Source organism: Dermacentor silvarum, chromosome 1 (genome assembly GCF_013339745.2).
Source record: "Dermacentor silvarum isolate Dsil-2018 chromosome 1, BIME_Dsil_1.4, whole genome shotgun sequence".
Taxonomy (NCBI): domain Eukaryota; kingdom Metazoa; phylum Arthropoda; class Arachnida; order Ixodida; family Ixodidae; genus Dermacentor; species Dermacentor silvarum.
Genome location: NC_051154.1, coordinates 240,372,261 through 240,394,258, shown reverse-complemented (window position 1 = coordinate 240,394,258; position 21,998 = coordinate 240,372,261). Strand labels below are relative to the sequence as shown.

Genomic DNA, 21,998 nt, shown 5'->3' with positions numbered 1-21,998 from the left:
GTTGGCGGGCCATGAGGTCGCGGGTTCGTTTCCTCCACGACGGCCGCATTTCAGTGAGACGAAAAATGCAACGACGGCCGTGTACTTGTATAAATATGCATTTTTCGTCTCATAGAAATGTGACCGTCGTGGAGGAATCGAACCCCCGACCTTATGGCGAGCAGCGCAACGCCATAGCCAACATGCAAACACAGTGGGCACAAGATATATATATATATATATATATATATATATATATAAGCACGTAGAAAAACATAACAGGACTTTACTGACGTTTCGGCCGGGGTCCAGAGCGGGGTCCGAGCGTGAAAAAAGCCCGCGAATGCACGCAAAATAGCCGCGCGACTGGCCACTCCAGGCACTTTGCGTGTATTCGCGGGCTTCTTTCACGCTCGGAAAACCACTTCTATGTACCACGTATTGAGCACCAGAAAGCTGTATCGGTAGATTTTCATGTTGCTCCACAATTTTCTCATTGGCACTTTTCATCTAATTATAATATTTGAGAAGTAAATAATTAATTATTACTAATTATCTAACTAGGCGGATTGCCAAAAATTACTCTGAGTATCTCCAAGCGACGGCAAACAGCATTACCTTGGTTCTGTCCAGCTACATGGCATTTGCATATTTTTAAATCTCGCTGCATGCATGATAGTTGGGACACCCTATATATATTTTCCCTGTGAGAGTGAAGAAAAAAAAGAGACCAACACACACACACACACACACACACACACACACACACACACACACACACACACACACACACACACACACACACACACACACACACACACACACACACGCACACACGCACGCGCGCACACACACACGCACACACACACACACACACGCACGCACACACGCACGCGCGCGCTCGTCAAGAAAAAGAAGAAAAAAAAAGAAAGAAAGAGGAGGCTACCTACGCTTTCTTTCTCCGTCTTGCTTGCTCTCTCTTTATTTTTCACTCTTACAGAGAAAAATGTATAAATTGAGCTCTGGGTGCTTGCAATCGCACTCTTGATGAAGGCAGGACCCCGGCCAAAGCGTAAAAAAAAAAAAAAAAGAAAAAAAAAGTTTTTTCTTTTTTTTTTTTTACGCGCGCCTGCACTTTTTTCAATTTATGAAACACGAGATCCGAAGAACTACTTCCTTCGTGTGTGTGTGTGTGTGTGTGTGTGTGTGTGTGTGTGTGTGTGTGTGTGTGTGTGTGTGTGTGTGTGTGTGTGTGTGTGTGTGTGTGTGTGTGTGTGTGTGTGTGTGTGTGTGTGATTAAAAAAACCGAGCCCCTTGCTGTTTCCTTTCTTCCCTCGTTTATATAAATAAATAAATAAATAAATAAATAAATAAATCGCCGCTTCGCGGGAAAATCATAACTGGAATACCACTGCAGTTCGCCGCAATTTTAGAGACAGTCGCCATCTCGAAACTGGTGCTAGCCTCAAGATTTCCTATACACAAGGTAGATATGGCTTGAGCACGTACTGACTGCGCAGGACGTGCATCAAAATAAGTGCAAGTTTATTGGGAGGGGGGGGGGGGGGGGGATCTGCCGTATGCTACATTATCTGGCACAAATGTCCGCCGCTGGAATTATTCCTGGCCAGCAAAAATTCTTATTCTGCGCAGAATGCTCCTGCTCTCCCTTACTTGTACCTGGAGAAAGTCGTCGCGGGAATAACCGGTATACGCAAAGATGACTTGCATAAGTGCGCTAGAAAAAAAATGCGCAGGGCGTGGTAATATAAAGCGAGAGGACGTGCTGGCTTCGCTGGTTCGACCAAGTTTGCGGACTTGGATCCGTTTGGCATGGCAGGCGTCATGCATGCACACGCTGAAGTCGTCGTTGTCGCGACGTGCGCCGACTTCAGTCATCAATTATAGGGATCGTACTTACGCGCTCGGGGGCCTAGCTAGGGTCGAGTCGTACGCGTATGCGCAGGCGCGTATGTATTCCTGTTCCGACTTGCAGCACACGTTATCTCTCTCTTTTTTTTTTCTTTGTTAACTTGGAAGTTTACGGCGGACTTATTGAGCTATAGGCTTCTTCAGTTCTTCTTCTGTCACCGCCTAATCGACTGCACAGTTAAAGGTCACGTGCCTTTGATTTAGTCGACTCACAAAATTTCTTTTTTTAATTATTTATTAATTAATTTATGTGGTTTTATTACATCGCCAAAACCACGCTATGATATTGAAGCATGCCGTAGCGGGGGCTCCGGATTAATTTTCACCACCTGAAGTTCTTTATATTATGCCCCCAATGCACGGTACACGGGCGTTTTTCGCATTCCGCCCCCATCGGAATGCGGACGCCGCGGCCAGGTTTCGATCCCGCGACCTCGTGCCGAACAGCTCTACGCGATAGCCACTGTGCTACCGTGGCTGGTGTATACTTATTTTTCTCGGTGTGCACTCGAGTTGACTGACACCTCAAAGAAAAAAACCTTGGGTTAAACCTGAATACGCTGACCTCATTACTTATTTGGGAGTGTTCCTTACACTAACATTTTGGACGTTGACTTACTTATTAAGTTTACCCATTAACCATGTAGCCATGCCACTCAACTCTTTGTGGTACAATAGCACCGCAAATAATTAATTCGTGTGTCTCTGCAGCCGTTATTGGCGCTCTCGATACCATGAGATCGGGATCGAATCCCGGCCGCGGCGGCCGCATTTCGATGGAGGCGAAATGCAAAAACGCCGTTGTGCTTGCGTTGTAGTGCACGTTAAAGAACCCCAGGTGGTCAAAACTAATCCGGAGCCCTCCACTACGGCGTGCCTGATAATCAGAACTGGTTTTGGCACGTAAAACCCAAGAAAGAAGAAGAAGAGATTGCAGGTCAAAGTGACGCCACCTGCCCCGATGGTCCGGCCATCTGGGTACAGGCGGTCGTAGAACGAATTTTACGTATACGGTAAAGGCATCGCACGCAGAAACCGAATCATGAAGTCGCCTAAACTTCTAATTTCCTTTTAGAAGTCTTTTTTTTTTTCACTCCTCTATCGTGCACGATAACGGGCGTGCGGAAAGCGAGAAAGAAAGAAAGAAGTAGGCCAACGGAAAGCAGCGCCACAGTCTGTGACGCTGCAATATTCGAAGCAGACTTGGAAAGCGTGGACGACTTTTTGTCTGCGAGCCGTAATGGGAACGGCTTCAAACAAACCTGCGTCAAAAGGAGAGAGACAGAGATACGTGGAGACCTCCGAGACAAAGACAGGGCGTCTGAAGCGAAGCAGCAAAAAAACGCGAAGCTCAAAATTCACGTTTCGCGGGCGGATGAATGAAACGCGACAGCTGAGCGCACGCCGGTGGATTTGTGCGTACGCACATTGCGCAGCGGGTCGAAATTGCCTCTTGGCGGCGGCAGCGGTGGCGAGACCGACGACGACGACGAAGTAACGGCAATCGGCGCTTCGCCGCTCCGCCACGTGCAGCTCGCGTCGTCCACCATTCTCGGGTTTTCTTTTTCCTTTTTTTTTTTTCTTCTCCTGCGGTACACGTTGTTGCCGTCCCCACGCGCACACCGGGTGCTCTCGCGCCGCTCCGCAATCGCAGTTCGATTCTCGTGACAGCAGCGTTGGCGACACCGACCGGCGACACCGTGGCAGCGCGATCGCGCCAGCCACAGCCCGAAATTGCCTCGAATGCACACATATACGCACGTGCGAGCACAAACGCTTCTGCCATCGAGAATACCGGCTGACAGGCGAGCTGAGACTGGCCCTCGGTGACTCCTATATTCGACGAGCACGCCTGCCTGGTCGTCATGGGATCGGCAACTACACCAGGTAAGCTGCGTTCCCGACGGGGGGGATTTTTTCTGTTTCGTGCGCTGGAATAGCTTCCTGTTTCCCATGCTTCGTGGTGGCGCGGTGCGATCGGCTCGGTTTGCCCGCTCACGTGCTGCCGCAACGGCGGCGTGCGTAGCCTCCGGCGGTTCTCGTATACTTACATGTCTCGTACGTCTAGATACATTCTTTATTTCATTGTTACCCCCCGTCTCTTCAAAGGACCAAACGTTACGCCGATCTTGTGGATTGGCCGTTCAAGGGAGGTGACAGAATGCTTTTGTGGGATGTGTAACCTTGTTCGAATGTGAAAACCGTTGATCCAACTCGGGTGCGCTTGTCTCGATCGGCACGTGTCGAGTTGCTTTTTTCTTGGGCCTGTTTAAGCGATAAGCAATGCATTGGTTTTAAGGGCGCTTGTTTCAACTAGTCGCCGCGTAAGCGAACTGATTACACGGAGTGTATTTTTTAATGTAGTACTTATTTCACTTGAATTTGATCCATTCATCCTATAACGTGCCAAAGTAACGCAGAGTTACTTTGGGCGTTGTATATTAGGGCGTTGTAATGGAGGACTGCGGAATATGCTTGCGCACCAAGATTCTTTAATGTGTACCCAAGGATTCGTACACGATCGTTTTAGCGTTATACCCGCACATTCTGCCTACATGTGACTTCTGCGGACCGGAATCGAACCGGCGACCTCCTGTGCCACAGCAGAACGTCATAGACACTGAGCCTTCGCGACGAGTGCGCAAGTACCATGTGTGTGTCACTCGCTTGCTGCTCATTTTTCACCATTACCCGCTACACCGACTGTATACATAGAGCTATATAAATGACCAACCGATATTCTAATTGACATTAAGAGAAAAAAAATTTGTCGCAGTTTCACCCGAAAGGCGAAGCACCAATTGCGATAGCAAATTAGTAGAGAGCTATACGGAGTAATGTATATGGCCTTCATAGATTATGAAAAGGCATTTGATTCAGTAGAGATACCAGCAGTCATAGAGGCATTGCGTAATCAAGTAGTACATGAGGCATACGTGAATATCCGAGCAAACATCTACAAGGATTCCACAGCTACCTTGGTTCTCCACAAGAAAAGTAGAAAGTTACCTATCAAGAAAGGGGTCAGGCAAGGAGACACAATCTCTCCAATGCTATTCACTGTATGCTTAGAAGAAGTATTCAAGCTCTTAGACTGGGAAGGCTTAGGAGTGAGGATTAACGGCGAATATCTCAGCAACCTTCGGTTTGCAGATGACATTGTCCTATTCAGCAACAATGCAGACGAATTACAGCAAATGATTGAGGAGCTTAAACGAGCAAGTGTAAGAACAGGGTTGAAGATGAATATGCAGAAGACAAAGATAATGTTCAATAGCCTGGCAAGGGAACAAGAATTCAGGATCACCAGTCAGCCTCTAGAGTCTGTAAAGGAGTACGTTTATCTAGGTCAATTACTCACAAGGGACCCTGATCACGAAAAAGAAATTTACAGAAGAATAAAATTGGGTTGGAGTGCATACGGCAGGCATTGCCAAATCCTGACAGGAGCTTACCACTGTCGTTGAAAAGAAAAGTGTACAATCATTGCATTCTACCGGTGCTAACATATGGGGCAGAAACTTGGAGGTTAACAAAGAAGCTCGAGAACAAGTTAAGGACCGCACAAAGAGCGATGGAACGAAAAATCTTAGGACTAACGTTAAGAGACAGGAAGAGAGCGGTGTGGATCAGAGAACAAACGGGGATAGCCGATATTCTAGTTGACATTAAGCGGAAGAAATGGAGCTGGGCAGGCCATGTAATGCGTAGGATGGATAACCGGTGGACCATTAGGGTTACAGAATGGATACCAAGAGAAGGGAAGCGCAGTCGAGGTCGGCAGAAAACCAGATGGGATGATGAAGTTAGGAAATTTGCAGGTGCAAGTTGGAATACGCTAGCGCAAGACAGGGGTAATTGGAGATCGCAGGGAGAGGCCTTCGTCCTGCAGTGTACATAAATATAGGCTGATGATGATGATGATGATGCGGAGTAAGGATAGTAGTTTTATCAGCTGTATAAACTTGGACATGCAGCAACGCGCAGAACCACCAACGCGCAGAACTGTTGTCGACGCCGTCGGCTTTTTGCCCGCGTTCGCACCGAACGCGTGCGGCGTTTTTATATAAATACGTATTGGTGCCGCAGCTAAACGTCGCCTCCCCTCCTTCCCTTCCGTTCCCCCACAGCCTTTCGCGCGTCGGAAAAATTTGCGTTTGCTCTCTATATATGGAAAGGAGGAAAGAGACGCTTAATTCTGCAGCCCTTCAGGGAGCACGGCGCAGAACGCGCGTTTGCTCACCGACGTGCGTTCGCTCCCCGCGAAAGCGCGCGTCCCTCGCGCCCTTTCACTCGCACATACAGCGTCCGGAGCGCGGCGACGATTTCATCGCCGTTGACGTCATACGGAGCCTCACGGCGACGGCGATGCTGACGGCAGAAATCTGCTTTGGAGTGTCCATATAATTGCTATCGCAATAAAATGGAGCTGTGCAGGCCATGTAATGTGTAGGGTAGATAACCGATGGACCATTAGAGTTACAGAATGGGTGCCAAGAGAAGGGGAGCGCAGTCGAGGACGGCAGAAGAGTAGGTGGTGTGATGAAATTGAAAATTCTCAGGTAGAAATTGGAATCAGCTATAGCTCAAGACAATGATAACTGGAGATAGCAGGGAGAGGCCTTCGTCACGGTGTAGACATCGCAGTGGGAAAAGCATAACAGCTCAGGCAAACACAAACAATGGTTGTGCATAGTTGGCGCGAGACTTCGCACAACATCATGGCGCACAAAAGCTACAGGAGACTTCGCTGTTGGGGCTAGTGGTACGAGTATATAGCTATATAGTTTATTATTGCCCAAGATCGAATTGCGGATTGGGCGTGTAAGTAGCGGAAATTATACACTCCAACGACTGTTCCGCGCATTTCAGTAACACAACACCGGCAAGGCATACCATTTACTCGCGAGGCGGTGCCTGCACTTAAGGCGGAGCTTCGTGCACCGCCATGTGTATTTCGCATGAATGATCTTCCATGCTTCCAAGCTTTACACTCGGCCGCCAGCGTGAGCGGCGAAACGAGCGCTCACGTATATATCCGTGTCGCTGGTCTCGACCTGGCCATTATATGCATCGCGACATCCGTGTGTCGGCCAGTATACGTCTGCGTGATGGGTCAAATCGTCGTGCCTCCACGGGGTAATTTTGCTGACACATCTCTCGTTATCCTCTCGCCGATGACCTCCTTTGCCCAGTCGAGGCTGTATAGCAGTTGCGTCGCGCTGAACCGTTGCCGCTGCCAGCCGGCCGCGTCCGAAAACACTCGTGTTCGTTCTCCTCGGCATCTCGTTCTGTTTACTGTTACACAAAGCAGCAGATAAACGAAACTGACGCACCTGTGCGCAATCGTGTTTCGGCGTCGACATGTTTGACAATCAGCATGTTTGACGTTGCGCTGAGGCAATCAGGGTCTGCCGCGCGTCAGTGTGTATACATATAAGTGCACGTTGTGCAAGTACAAATTTATTTGTGCGTCTTTTGGCGTTCTCTTCTCGCGATGGGTTTCAACCGTGTCAAGATGTGCGACCTATTCTCTCTTAATTTTCGCATGAGTTCTACATATGCCATTAGCGTTAAGAGAAAAAGAAAATTGACTCACTACTTGGGTGCTTGCGCCTGCTTTAACTGACCGCATTGCATAAAGGGCGTTTTTTTTCTCTCTCTCTCTCTTTTTCTCTCTTCTTTTTTTGGTGCGCCAATTTGGAAAAAAAAATTGCTTGTGGCAGATAGCACAATTCTAACCCTTCTGCTAAATTACTCGATGAGGCGGCCATTATTTCTACGGGAAATCAAAATGCTTCATTTAATACCTAACAATTACACTAATTAACCTTTTAATTACTTTACGGCACATATTTCAATCTACCAGTTTTAGCTAGTGAGTTAGCAAGACACATGCCCTTAGAACGAATTCTGAGGATGACACCAATTTCGAGATATCCGCTGTCGGACTTGAAGTAAAAACTCTCTGTACGTTGTTCCACTTTTTAAAGAAAACGCTGTTGTACGCATTGAAGCACAAAAGTAACTGGAACGCCAATGCATTTCGTCGGACAGTACGAAAATTAATATCTCGAAACTGGTGTACTCCTGAGACTTCATTCCAAGTGGATACGCCTTGCGAATTCACCGGTTACAATTCGTAAATTGAAATACATGTTTGAAGTAATTAATTAAAAAGTTAATTATTGCAATTGTGTTAGTTATTCAAGTAAGTATCTTGATTTCTCGTAGAAGTAATGGCCACCTCATCGAGTAGTTTAGCTCAAGGGTTAGAATTGTGCTACCTGACACAGGCAATTCTTGAAAATTTGGTGCAGCTAAAAAAAAAAAAAAAAAAAAAAACTGGTATAGGTGGCATACCAGGTTATAGAGTAGTTGGAGTACACTCTTAAATTCGTCGCTGCATGCTTAAGACACCCGGATCATATATAATCCAATTTTTGCTTAACGAAAATCGGCTAATGAATGCTTCACGCAGACACGAGTAATGAGCCTAAAATGTGTAACCGAAGAAAAGCGCAATGTGCTGCCGTGTATATATATATATATATATATATATATATATATATATATATATATATATATATATATATATATGCTCATTTTAGGCTCATTACTCGTGTCTACGTGAAGCATTCATTAACCGATTTTCGTTAAGCGTAGGCGTTGTTAGTACTGTCTTATCTTGAAGCTAAATTAAATTGGTGGGCGTCAGGAGACAAGCCTTAATTCCAGCTATATACACTACTTGGGTGTAGTGCCGACAAAGGCTCTTCTTGATCTGTATAGCAAAGCCGGACTTTCGAAGCCGCTCTGCGCGTAAAGTAATATGGTCGCATCCGTGTGTGACCCACAAACCACGTATAGAAGAGGAAATTGGCGTCGGAGCCAATTGCCTGCCTCTTCATACGGCAATACATCCTGCGTTTCTATCTTATCTTCAGTGGGGGCTCGTTCTTTCAGCGCACTTGCCTCGGTGATGTATGATGATGATGATGATGATTTAATGGCCTCCCCTTTTAAATGGGGCGGTGGCAAATAGTCACCTATCCGGCTTGATTTAATCCGATTTGTATTGTTTACAAAGAAGCGCCGCCAAGCGACATTCATTCATAGAACTAGAATCGGAACGTAAGCATTATTCTCCGTCGAACCAATCATTTTCGCTCTCCGTAATTGGATCGCGCGGCACCTCGGCTGCGTTATGAGATCGCGAATCGGCCTTTCAGAGCGACAAAAAAATGGAATAGAACCGAGAGGCTTGCGCGTTCAGCGCTTAAAGTTGCCACTGCGCTGCTCGCGACATGCGCAGTTCAAACCAAGAGCCCGCTGTTGTCGTATACAAAGGCGCGCATTTCTATGCGGCCCGTCCGGAGTGGTGCCTTGATTTCCCCTCTGGCCGGCCGGTGCGGCGCAGCCCGGCTATTTCCGACGGCGGAGACATGTGCGCGAGCAAAGCGCGCAGTGAGCAAACGGAACTTGGCACGCGCGCGTGGCTCCCGCACCCCTTTCGTGTCGCGTCCCCCGGCGCATACGCCTCCCGCGTCTCGGACGGCGGCTGCCTGCAGGAGCGGCGGGTGTCTGGGAAACGGCGACGCTGCACACCGCTGGCGCCGAAAGTGCGACGGGCTGGCTGCGAGCGGATGGCGGCACGCTGTGGCGCCGGGCGGCTGGACGACCGCTTGCCCTGAAGAGCGCGTCGTCGGACGCCGACGACGACGTCGTCGTTCTGCGCTGCGCCTCCGAAGGTGTGCGCTACGCTGCAGCAGCGCAACGGTCGCCGCCGCCGTCTGGCCCGGTCGCGCGCGCCGCCCAGCTACGGGGCCGCTGGTGCCGCCATCATGACGTCTCGAAGAGGTAACGTTTTTGCGTTCAGCGACGCGGCCAGCTCTTGCAAGACGCGCGCGGAGTATTCTGCCGGGATACGCGTCAATTCCCTACTCCACCACTTTGAGGGAAAGTGGGGGCGCTCAGAAATAGATAAGACGAGCGTGAGGAACATTGGAGCTATCTTGTTCTTCCGCTTCGGAAAACGTGTCAAGGGCACCTGTTCTTTAGGGCCCATTCACACTTGCGACTAAGCGAGGTCGCGCGACCAAGTTGGTCGCAAAGCGACCAGTCGCAAGTAGTCGCAAATGGTCGCTTTTCTCGAAATGCGACCGTTTTGGGCCAGTCGCTCACTGCTCGATTTTTCAGTCGCGCGACCGCAGTCGCAGAACAGCTGAACCAATCAGATGCGAAGGAACAGGACGTCCGTATACGCAGGCGCTTATTTTACGCGGCGATGACATTTCAAGCAGACGTGAACGGCACATCGTGATACATTTCGGTTTAGCGACTCGTCGGTCGCATTTGTAAGTGTGAACATCGTTCGTTTTGAGTAGCTTTCTGGTCGCCAGTCGCAATCGGTCGCGCGACCTCGCCTAGTCGCAAGTGTGAATGCGCCTTTAGTCCACGACAAAAGAGTAACGCTGCTTTTCCTTCCGTTATGCCAGTGCTTTCCTGCCGCATTCACGGGGCAACACTTAATTGATGCCCCCCCCCCTCTCTTTGTCGCGTGTCGCGGATAATCGCACCAGACTCCGCGAGACTTCGTATAATGTATGTTCACGCCGCTAAGTTAACCGACCGTCGCGTGTCAGCCCAGTAGACGTGCATTAATGCTGGCTGCCATGACCAGTTTTCTGCGCTTCTGCACCAGTTAAGGGCTGGCGAACGGCCAGGTTAATTGAGGCGCACATAAGATGGCTCGTAATTCGATGGGCGTAGTAGTTCGATCAGGATTTCTGATTTCGCAAAGCCCGCTATAGGATGAGATTTCAGAAATACGTGCGGCCGGGGAAATTGTGCCACAGAGGGGTGTCTCAACCAAGTGGCCCGCGGCAAGCATGGTTACGAATTCAATAGCGTTGGATTGGCACCAGCCACTGCTGTAGAAGCTCCGGCGCGTGTGCTTTTAATTAGCCAACTGCGCAGGGGCTCGATCACGTAGCTCGCAGCCAAAGTGTTCTACTGTAGCATGCCGGTAGGACATTTCAGGATGCATAAGGCATTCTGAATGACAGTGCTTCGTCTTGTTTACTATACACGCGCGCAAGTTCGAATGTAGAAACTCGAACTTTCTAATCTATGCAGATGAAAAAAAAAAAAATAATGGAACCCGTATGCGGAATCTGTTGCTGCATGCTCACTTTGACGATCGAGGAGCACAGAATTGCGCAATAACCTGAAATGAACGAGTTTTTTTCTCATATAACTTCATTTACCTCTGCACGAATTCATTTCGGTGTTTCACCATTCTTGCCTGTTCATGCAGATATGGCGAAGTCGCCCTTGGGTGACTTTTACCTGCCGTGTATCGTTGTCCTTTGTCAAACGTGAAATTTTGCATTCAGTTTAAACTTGATGGACGCGTGAATGGGTCGCATTTATTCCTTTCATTCGCCTTGGCGCGCTGATAAGCTCCTGTCAGGTTCAGCGCTTTCGTATGCGGCATTCACAGCGGCCACTCGCTTGTGGCTTCCCTCAACACTATCGAGTTGAGTGAGCAGTCGGGCAGGCTCCTATCGACCCCACCCGCCGAACAAACTCGCACAAATAACACATACGTCAGGACGGGCGCCATCTGCCAACTGAGTGTTATTTAGAACAATTATTCGCTTTAAGTACAACTTTCCCAGATGTTATTATCTCACGGGAGCGTCGGCCGACACGACGGTCAGTGCCGTCTCGCGGCGCGCACCTGCGGAAGTTGAGAGGCTGAGCGCATACGACATATAATGAATGCTCTTCTCCGTGCATCATCGTGCGGGGATGTTCCTTTTAAGCTCGACACACTAGAGATGTGTCAACGTCTGGTAGTGGCGGAGCAGGTTGAAATTATATTGGAAATGACCCGCCGTGGGTTGGCTTAGTGGCTACGGCGTTACGCTGCCAAGTGCTAGGTCGCGGGATCAACTCGATGGGGGCGAAATGCAAAAACGACCGTGCACCGTGCATTATTGGGTGCACGTTGAAGAACCACAGATGGTCGAAATTAATCCGCAGTCCTCCAATACGGGCGCATGCCTCATTATGAGATGGTGTTTTTGGCACGTATAAAAACCCGAGTTTTAAATTATATTGGAAATGAGAATATTCGCGAACGGAAACGCCAAGTTGGAAGGTTTTTAGTTATTTGAAGTGTTTAAGTACGCAGTAGAAGTTTTGATACGGTACTTTTTTGTAATCACATAAGAAAAGGAAAGATTCTTTGTGCAAAAATACTTTACCAGGAACATGTTATACATACATACTATATACAGGGTGTTTCAGCGAACACTTTCCGAATTTCCGAAGGTTGCCTGTGGCAGATAGCCCAATTCTAGTTAATGAGCTGGTCTACTCGAAGAGGCGGACATTACTTGAACAAAAAATTGACATGCATAATCGGCTAATTAACAAAAATGTGCTAATTAGGTTTTTAACTAATTATCTGATGGCCCATATTGCAATTTACAAATTGTAGCCGTGGAGTTCGCAAGGCGGATACACTTGGAATCAATTCTCATGATGACACCAGTTTCGAGATATTAATTCCCGAACTTTGCGGAGAAATGCATTGGCGTTCCAGTTAATTTTGTGCTTCAATGCATAAAGCGACATTTTTTAAAGAATTTAACTGGAACGCCAATGCATTTCTCCGCAAAGTTCTGGAATTAATATCTCGAAACTGGTGTCATCCCGAGAATTCGTTACAAGTGGATCCGCCTTGCGAACTCCCCGGCTACAATTTGTAAATTGCAATATGGGTCATCAGGTAATTAGTTAACAACTTAATTAGTGCATTTCTGTTAATTATTCGATTATGCATTTCAATTCCTTGTGCAAGTAATGTCCGCCACTTCGAATAGACCAGCTCATGAACTAGAATTGTGCTATCTGCCACAGGCAACCTTTAAGAATTTTTGAAAGTGTTCGCTGAAACACCCTCTATAGTAGTATGTATGTATAGCATAGAAGGCACCCAAAGCCATTCGTGACATTCACAGTGATTCAGTCTGTGCTGCCGCGCCCGATCATTAAAGCATTGACCCGGTCTGACCGATGTACATCTTTCCCACAACCAAGCTGGAAGAGATGCACGACTCATAGGTGGCGCGCACACACACACTGAGCCTGCTTGCGTGTTGTGTAGCGCAAGTTTACTACGGCTCATCATAGCACATGTATACTTGACAGTTTGCAATGTGCTGACGTGATCCTAGCATATATCGTGACGAGTGGCTATTTTCTTAATGTCTGCACCTTGCCAAATCAAGTATAGTTGTGCTATGATGAGCTTAACTCACACAAGAAAACATTGTGCTCAAAACACATTTCGAGAAAGTAACTATGTTTCCGAGAGTTATTGCCCCAGTGCAATACGTTCACTCTGATTATGCACAAGCGCCGTCAACGTATACACATACTCCGAATAAATTGCAGAAGGGTTGAAAACTGAGCTCTTTGTTACATTACGAAAACACTTGGTAACAGTGCGAAATGTCTGGACAAGAATAGATGACACGCGCACAGTTTCTTTTTTTGTGTGTGTGTTTTCTTTACTAACAGCTTTTATTTGAAAGAACACATATACTGAGTGAAGGTGCGCAAACAGTTAAAATCAGTACAGCGTGCGGCCTCATATAGCCCCATATATAACGTCGCCTCAGGATTTGGCACTTCTCAGTATCCGTGGTACGACCGCGCTCCTGTTGTCTATCTTTGTCCTGTCTTTTCTCGCTGTTCCCAAGTATTTTCGTAAACCTATATATACTTCGCCAGGGAGAACATAGGGGTTATTGGTGAAATGGTTCTTTGGATGTTTGCGGTATATTTCTTAAAAGGACACATCTTGAAGACTTCAGTTTCTTTAAGAGCCGGGGGGGGGGGGGGGGGGGCTTTCTCACTGAATTCCACCCCCCCCCCCCTCTTCCCCCATTTTTTTTTTTTTTGTTTTACTTTCAACAGGCGCAACGTATTCTTAAAAAGGTATTCACTTTTACTAGTCAATTTTGTCCAAGGCGGATTCCACGCAGGCATCAGTGCCGTGTATGAGTTAGGGGCGGTCATCAAGGACTTGCCATGTGCGGCTGTTGCTGAATTCATATAGCCTCCTCACAGTTCGTTCTGGGCGTATTATGCGCACAGTTCGCACGATGCATGCACAGCTGCACACGTTGTGGTGCGTTCAGTTTGATCCGTAGCACGTACACGCGTCTGCAGCTGTAAGTCCCACACGGCAGCTGCATTTCGCCGCGATGGGAAAGACTCGTTTTGTCTACAGTTGGAAAATGTACCAGTCAGTTCACGCCAGCTTCCGGCTGCCTCTGCACGGATTTATTAGGATACAGAGCGTGTATATAAACTTGCGGAGCCTATTAAGCGGGGTAACTGTAGAGATCACGTTATATACGCGACTAGGGATCCGCACGATTGTTATAGACTTGGATGACACGCGCTTAAGATTTCCCCGCACTGAACCGGCGTGCAAATGCTCACTGGGCGTAAACTAAACAAATGCCGCAGACCTCCAGTTCAAGGCAGTTCATGTGTGTTAGCTTTGTGTGGATCGTGAGCTTCAACGGTCACAAAGGGTAACACGCGAGCCATCCTATAAGGGACGCCGTGTAAGCTACAGGTTAATTTTGCCACTTGAGGCAGACTCTTATAGCCTAAATTTTTTCGGCCGAGGAAAAACATTAGATTTCCAATTAGAAACACTTCTATGCTATGGGTTAGAACATTCAAAATTAGTCTCGCACCATTTTCCGTGCCTGAGTGAAATTTGTGGACTCGTTAAGAAGAGCGGAAGTCGGCGTCTAGCACGGAAGCATGTCATTATATTCGCACGTTTTCACACTGTAGACGAACCTTGACTCGGCAGGTGAACTATCTTGCACTATATGACAGCCTGTAAAGTAGTATTCCTGAGGTCATGACTGCTATTCGTGCACCTGAGTAAAAGCTGATCCACATGACGGCACGCCAACATATACCGAGCCTTGCATTTCAAACTTTTTTTATTTAAATGCCTGTGGAGGATATCTCAATTCTAGTGCATAAGCTGGTCTACTCGAAGAGGCGAACATTACTTGCAACAAAATCTGAAATACATAATCGACTAATGAACAAACATTCACTAAGTTTATAACAAATTAAATTATGGCGCATTGAAATTTACAAATTCTAGCCGGGGGGAGTTTGCAAGGCGGATCCACTTGGAACGAATTATCAGGGCGACGCCAGTCTCGAGATATTAATTCCCGAACTTTGCAGAGAAATGCATTGGCGTTCCAGTTACGTTTGTGCTTCAATGCTAGAATTTGCAAATTGCAATAATAGCCATAATGTTACACAGGTACACTTACAGGTACATACATACAGTTACACTTAATTAGTGGCTTTTTATTAATTAGTCGATTATGCATTTGAATTTTTTGTGCAAGTAATGTCCGCCTCTTCGAGTAGACCAGCTCATGGACTAGAATTGTGCTATCTGCCACAGGCAATAATAAAAAAAATTGATAGTGTTCGCTGGAACAACCTGTGTATTTTAGCTGTATGATTGCGCATAGCGTCAAAATCAGGATTTCCCCCCCCCCCCCCCCTCGCCCGCTTAAGCACATCCCTTTGGGATTGAGCTAGATGCTCAGATTCGGTGTGTCACCAAATCGCGACACCTGGCTGGACGAGGTTTGTGGGACGCCGAAATCTTGGAATACGAAGCCGGATTCGAGCCCGCGACCTCGTGCTCGGCTGCAATACGCCATGGCTATAGGGTGCTTTTTTTTTCTTTTTATCTGCACCAAATTTTTTGAAATTTCCCGTGGCAGGTAGCACAATTCTAACCCTTGATCTAAATTACTCGGTGAGGCGGCCATTACTTCTACTAGAAATCAAAATGCTTAATTATACTTAACATAATTACTCGAATTAACTTTTAATTAAATACTTTAGAGCGCATAGACGATCTACGATTCTGGCGCTCTTTGGCCATACCTGGCCTTCGCGCCAATAAAATCCATAAGTCACCAGCCATCATCGATCTACGAATTATAGCCGGTGAATTCGCAAGGCGTATCCACTTAAAACGAATTCTCAGGACTGCACCAGTTTCGGGATATTCATTTTCACAGTGTGTTACGAAATACATTGGCGTTCCAGTTACTTTTGTGCTTCAATACATAAAACATCGTTTTAAGTATCTTGAACGCCAATGCACTTCGTAAGACACTTCGAAAATGAACATTTCGAAACTGGCGCAGTCCTGAGAGTTCGTTCCAAGTGGATATGCCTTGCAAACTCACTAGTTAAACCTTATAGATTGAAACATGTGCCGCAATGTAACTAAACGAAATGTTAATTAGCGTAATTATGTTAAACATCCAATTAAGCATTTTTATTTCTCGTAGAAGTAATGGGCGCCTCATTGAGTAATATAGATCAAGTGCTAGCATTGTGCTATCTGCCACAGGCAATTTTTAAATGTTTGGCGCAGCTAAAGAAAAAGCACCCTGCATATAGCTGTTATTCACAGCGGCGTGGGTCATTGCATGAGCGCGCCTTCCCCACTGACTGCACTTGTTTTCCCTTCCGCATCGGTTTGTTTATGCACGGCGCAATAGTCTTGGCCGAGAGCCACGATGACATTGTGTCAGAGAGATGCAAACGATGACTGCCAGAGCGCGACTTTCTATAGGATGGGCACTGTCAGTGTATACATAGTATATACGTTGAGGCGCTTTCTGCATCGCTGCCCTAACGCAAGTCTGGAGTGACGCCAACCCGGCAGTTAGCTGATTGCGCCATACATCGGCTCTGGGAGCAGTCCCAGCGTTGTGTGTGTGTGTTTTTTTTTTTTTTTTAAATCTTGCGCAGGTAACGCGCGTACCGTTTGCACTCGCTCGCACCTCGCGGTCGAGTGATAACGCCTCTGCACTTTTCGGAGCAATTAACAAACTACGGTGTACGCGTTGACGACGTTTGTTACTGAGGCAGCAGTCATAAACCGACTGGCAAGCAGTGTTGTCACAATTTATTAAGAAATAGATTATTTTCCTTGCAAAATCGGTAGGTTCTTTAGTTCGTGACCTGAAGTAACATACAGTGTTATTGTTCCTAAGTATAGATGTGTTAGCTTCAGAATATTATCTAATACAAAGTGATTCACAAATATGTCAGCAAGAACAAGTTTTCGCGTATCGGTTATTAGAAATGCAGACGATACATTAAAGCTATCTTCAGCAAGAACGGCGCATTTTCAATGTAACTTAGTCTAACGGCTCAGGCTTACAATTGGCTCCATGTGCATCGACAACGCCAGAACCACGCTTTTTAACATACCCAGGAATTAGGGACATTTTGTTCTGTTTTCATTTCTCGCCACCACGTGGGTTATCGACCTTAAAGAATTCGAAATTCGCGCCATGACGTATGCCAAGACGCACAGCTAACGAAAACACAATAAAAAGAAGCACATCCTGAGACTTGCTTCACCTCGGCACTTGGAAACGAGTGCGGTTGTGTGTCAGCCTTATCTCGAAGACGGCCAGCTATTTGCTCGACTGGCAATGAATCGGCGATTCTGCTAGACACCTGGCCAGGCAGCTCGACGGCATTCTGTATGAGATGTCTGACCGAAATAAGTGCTCCCGCGAAGCTTCCGCCAATTTTTTTTTTATTGAACGCTTTTCTTTTTATTTGTGCATCAGTGTGACCGTGAGCTTGCGTATATCAACGTTATGTTTCGTGGGTTTCCTGTAGAACCTCCGCGATGAATTGTTTAAGAGGAAGATTTAGCTCGGGCCTGTCTCGGATGCCGGCTGCTCAAATACATGTAAAACGGAAAAATGTTTTTAATGGGGGAAACCGCTGAACCGAGTTGAATAAAATGTTTTGCATTTAAGAGAGAAAGCTAAATCACGGTGACAGCAGTAGAGATAATTTTGATTTAGGCCATGACATTTTGATGCCAAAGCGTCAAATGGCCCATTGAGCGTAAAAGCCGGCGTCTGTAGCAGCGAAACGGTACCAAAATTCCCATTGGGTGCGACGCACGTCACGAGCGCGCCTTGATGGAGCAGAGCGGGCTAATCGGAACATCAGCGCTAGCGTGCCAGTTGTTGCGTTAGGGGAGAGGGCATCGCCACGGCGCCACGTCATCAGCGCGCCTCGACGCCGCGGGGAGAGATGGGCTGTCGTCGGCGAGGCAGTCGCGTGACGCGCGGGTGCGGGTGCCGCCGTGTCGCTATCGGCAGCCGGCGCGCTGTCCGTATCTCTCTCATCCCCACTGGACTTTAGAGTCCCTATATACTGGACTTAGCTGCTGCGCGCGCCTGTCGGCCTTGGTGGCGGCTGCTGCTTCCTCTGTCTCTCGTCGCGCAGGATGTCGGTGCCATGCGGCGTCCTTGATTACTCAGCGATATCGTCGAAATGATTACGGTCTACAACCAACAAGCTAACGTAGAAACTGTGCAAAAAATAAATAACCTGCACCAATTTAATCGCAAAACTCGATAACATACCCACAACAAAACTCGAAAACATTACGCGCAGCGCAAAACTCAAAGGACCGCTCAGCGGTGTTTAATTGGACATTAATGCTTTCGCATTCACAACTCATAAGACATGCTTAGACGAATTTTTTTTTTACAATTGCCGGAAATCGGTAAAAGAAAAAAGAGAAATTGAAGTACGAAGTTTACAATTCCGTAATTCAGCATCGAAAACATATATCGCATTTTTATAAACTGCATGCGCTGTAGCATCTAAATCGGACAAAATTGATGTATGAATTTACATCCTATCTAAATTTCTTACAATGTTTGGAAGGCTTTTGCAAATGCAACATTCGCAAACTAGTGGTATATTTCAGGGTGGCGTATGATCCATCATTTTCGCGAGCGCTCCGTGGCTGTTATGCGGCTGTCGATTTCATTTTATTGTACCGATAGCGGGCGGTTATGACATGCAGTATAGTGACTGCTACGTACAGTGCCAAAACTTGAGAACGTGCCCGCCGTTATGCGCATACTCCTAAGAAAGAGCAGAACAGCTAGAACCGTAATTCCGAAACTGCGTTTGCTCCAGCACAGTGTGCGCATTTCCTGACGAAACAACGGCGGCTTCGGCCGGGGCGAAGCAATAGCTAGAAAACTTGTAGCGCTTTTATGCGCTTACAGGCGATGGAACAGCGGGCTTCGCGGCACAGATGTACAGAGAGAAAGAGAGCTCCGTTTGTATAGCATGTCTTATCGAGTGAGATATTTGCGTATAAAGTGCGCTGAATTAAACGACACGCAATGCAGTGCAGCGGATGTTACGTCCGCCGTTCCGGGCAGTCAGCTCTCGTGAATGTATGTAGGTCGCTACGACAGCCAAGTATTTACTCAGCAAAGTTGTTCACCAACGTTGCTGTATAGGTATACGCTCCCCATGACACATATGCGTATACATCTGTACTTGCTTATGAGAAGAAATATATATATTTGTATTTCGCGCCATTCGATCTTTAACTGAATAGAAGACAGCTGGACTGTTGTCATATTGTGACGCTGAGCTGTCCGAAAGAACTGACCGTTAAAAGAAAGAAAAAAAAAGAAAGAAAGAAAGAAAGAAAGAGAGAAAGAAAGAGAGAAAGAAAGAAAGAAAGGAAAGAAAGAAAGAAAGAATCTTCCTTTATTTCTCTCTCTCCATTTGTGAAAAGAGCAGTGTCAGCAGCCGCTTAGTTGCCCTCCATTAGATCCGCTGTTGAGAAGGAAATCATGAGAAGGAAATTTACAGAAGAATAAAATTAGGTTGGAGTGCATATGGCAGGCATTGACAAATTCTGACTGGGAGCTTACCACTGTCGTTGAAAAGTGTACAATCATTGCATTCTACCGGTGCTAACATATGGGGCAGAAACTTGGAGGTTGACAAAGAAGCTCGAAAACAAGTTAAAGACTGCAGGAAGAGCGATGGAACGAAAAATGTTAGGACTAACATTAAGAGAAAGGAAGAGAGCGGTGTGGATCACAGAGCGAACGGGGATAGCCGATATCCCAATTGACATTAAACGGAACAAAATGGAGCTGGGCAGGCCATGTAATGCGTGGGATGGACAACCGGTGGACCATTAGAGTTACAGAATGGGTGCCAAGAGAAGGGAAGCGCAGTCGAGGACGGCAGAAAACTAGGTGGGGGCGATGAAGTTAGGAAATCTGCAGGCGAAAGTTGGAATCAGCTAGCGCAAGACAGGCGTAATTGGAAGTCGCAGGGGGACGCCCTTGTCCTGCAGCTGGACATAAAAATAGACTGATGATGATGATGAAGATCAGCTGTTGCTCTTTCTCCCTCTTTGCACGACAATGTATGACAGTATGTTTTCTTGTAGAGTAAGCTTGGCTCAGCGCCTACGGCTGTGCTGCACGACCATGAATATATTAACGCGAAGAAGGGGAACAGAGAGGTCAGATTTCTGCTAGTCACAACCGCATGAAGCGAAGTAAAGCATAAGAAAAATTAACTCTTCGTTTAATTGAAATTTAGGAATAATAATAAAAAAAGAGAAATGAAGGTGGGGGAAATAACTTGCCGTCGGAGGGAACCGAACCCACATCTTCGCCGTGCATGACGATGGCGTTGCGCAATTTGAGCAGGAGGTCGCGGGCTCAATCCCGGCCGCGGCGGCCGCATTCCGGTGGGGGGCAGAAAGCCAAGATGCTCGTGTGCCGTGCACTGGGCGCTCGTTAAATCACCCCCAGGTGGTCAAAATTAACCCGGAGCTCTCCACTGTACGGTGCGCCTCACTGTGCGTCCCTCAGGACAGTTTAATTGAGCTGCAGCGGCTGCGTTCCCTCCGTCCACTTTCTGGTGTATATGCGTGTGTATACAAGATGCGACACTGGAAGTGTTCGCTATAGTGCCACTCATGGCGGCGGATGTGGAACACCCTTTTAACCGCAGGTGTCCCGGGAACTTAGAGGGCATAAGTTAAGAAAAAAGAACTGATGACGTCAGTGGTATATATTTATGTAGTACCATCTCGTGTTTTTTTTTTTTAATTAAAACATTGTCTCACGTGCATATAATCTGCAACGGTTACACAACCTTCTCCCTCACTGCAATATTCAGCATTCTAGTAGGCTGTGCATGAAACATGACGAGCTTTTCATAGAGAAGCACTTTCGAAATTCACCTGTACTTATTCAGCGAGCGCCAAATTAAGCTGCACTCGTTCCACTTTATATACACGAACGAGTTGCTCTACATATAATCCTATATATAGATCCGCAGGAGCGCCCTTTTGTATTCTATCTCCCTCCTTAATATTTGTTTCAAAATGTGGTCGACGCTTAGAGCGTAAGTTAATCATTCGATGAGCTAACTGTCTGTAATCGTTCACATGCAAAGCCATGCGTTCACATTGAGTGTATTATGAAAAGCGAAAGCACCGAGCCACCGCTCTCTCGCCTGTGCATCGTTGGTGCGCCCGTGTGTATATAGTGCGGGTCGCGCGCCATCCCGGTGATCTTGATGTTAGAGCACAGAGCACAGGTGTACGTACTAGCGATGTTTTTCTTGCACCGTTTATTTACGGCGGTGGGCTGGGTACTGTTTTAAGGATGCTATAAATATAGCGAGGATATCTGGAGGACTATTTCAAGCGCATCGTCTGTATTGGCGCAAGCGACGTTACGTTCTATTGTTATTTCACGGCTATTGCTACGAGCACAGTCAGTGCGATCGCCTAATCGCAGTGTTTTTTAATCGTAGCACCTGCCACATGTAGTTCACGCGGAGTAGTTTTAAATATTTACAATGAGGGAAGTGTCATATATACAGCGCAAAGTTAATTCCGGTTTGAAGCTCGTGCGAGCGCTGTACAGAGGAAGAAAACAAACTGGCATGTGAAATTACGTGCTCTTGATCCCCTTCGGTAACGCTATACTTCGTTTTCAAATCCCTTCAGCTTATTAGGAGCCCGCCGTTCCTCTGATGGCCTTTCAAGTTCCCAACAGTTCGCCTCTTAGTCAATTTATTTCGAAAGGAGCGTGTATAACTATTGCTTAACATTCCGT

At 46.9% G+C, this 21,998-nt stretch overlaps 1 protein-coding gene across 20 annotated transcripts in view; it reads left to right on the top strand.

Annotated features, from left to right (window-relative positions):
* LOC119436989 (long-chain-fatty-acid--CoA ligase 5) overlaps nt 1-21,998 on the top strand; it is a 184,140-nt gene that overhangs the window by 25,797 nt on the left and 136,345 nt on the right. For 2 of the 20 annotated variants that reach the window (XM_049660167.1, XM_049660168.1), the window contains exon 1: nt 3,604-3,798. The exons of 16 other annotated variants lie outside the window; for them this stretch is intronic. In XM_049660167.1, the coding sequence (XP_049516124.1) occupies nt 3,777-3,798 (22 nt within the window). In that variant the 5' untranslated portion in view covers nt 3,604-3,776. Of the gene's footprint in view, nt 1-3,603; nt 3,799-9,408; nt 9,772-21,998 lie in introns of those variants that run through there. 2 more of the 20 variants (XM_049660169.1, XM_049660170.1) reach the window with 1 other exon arrangement.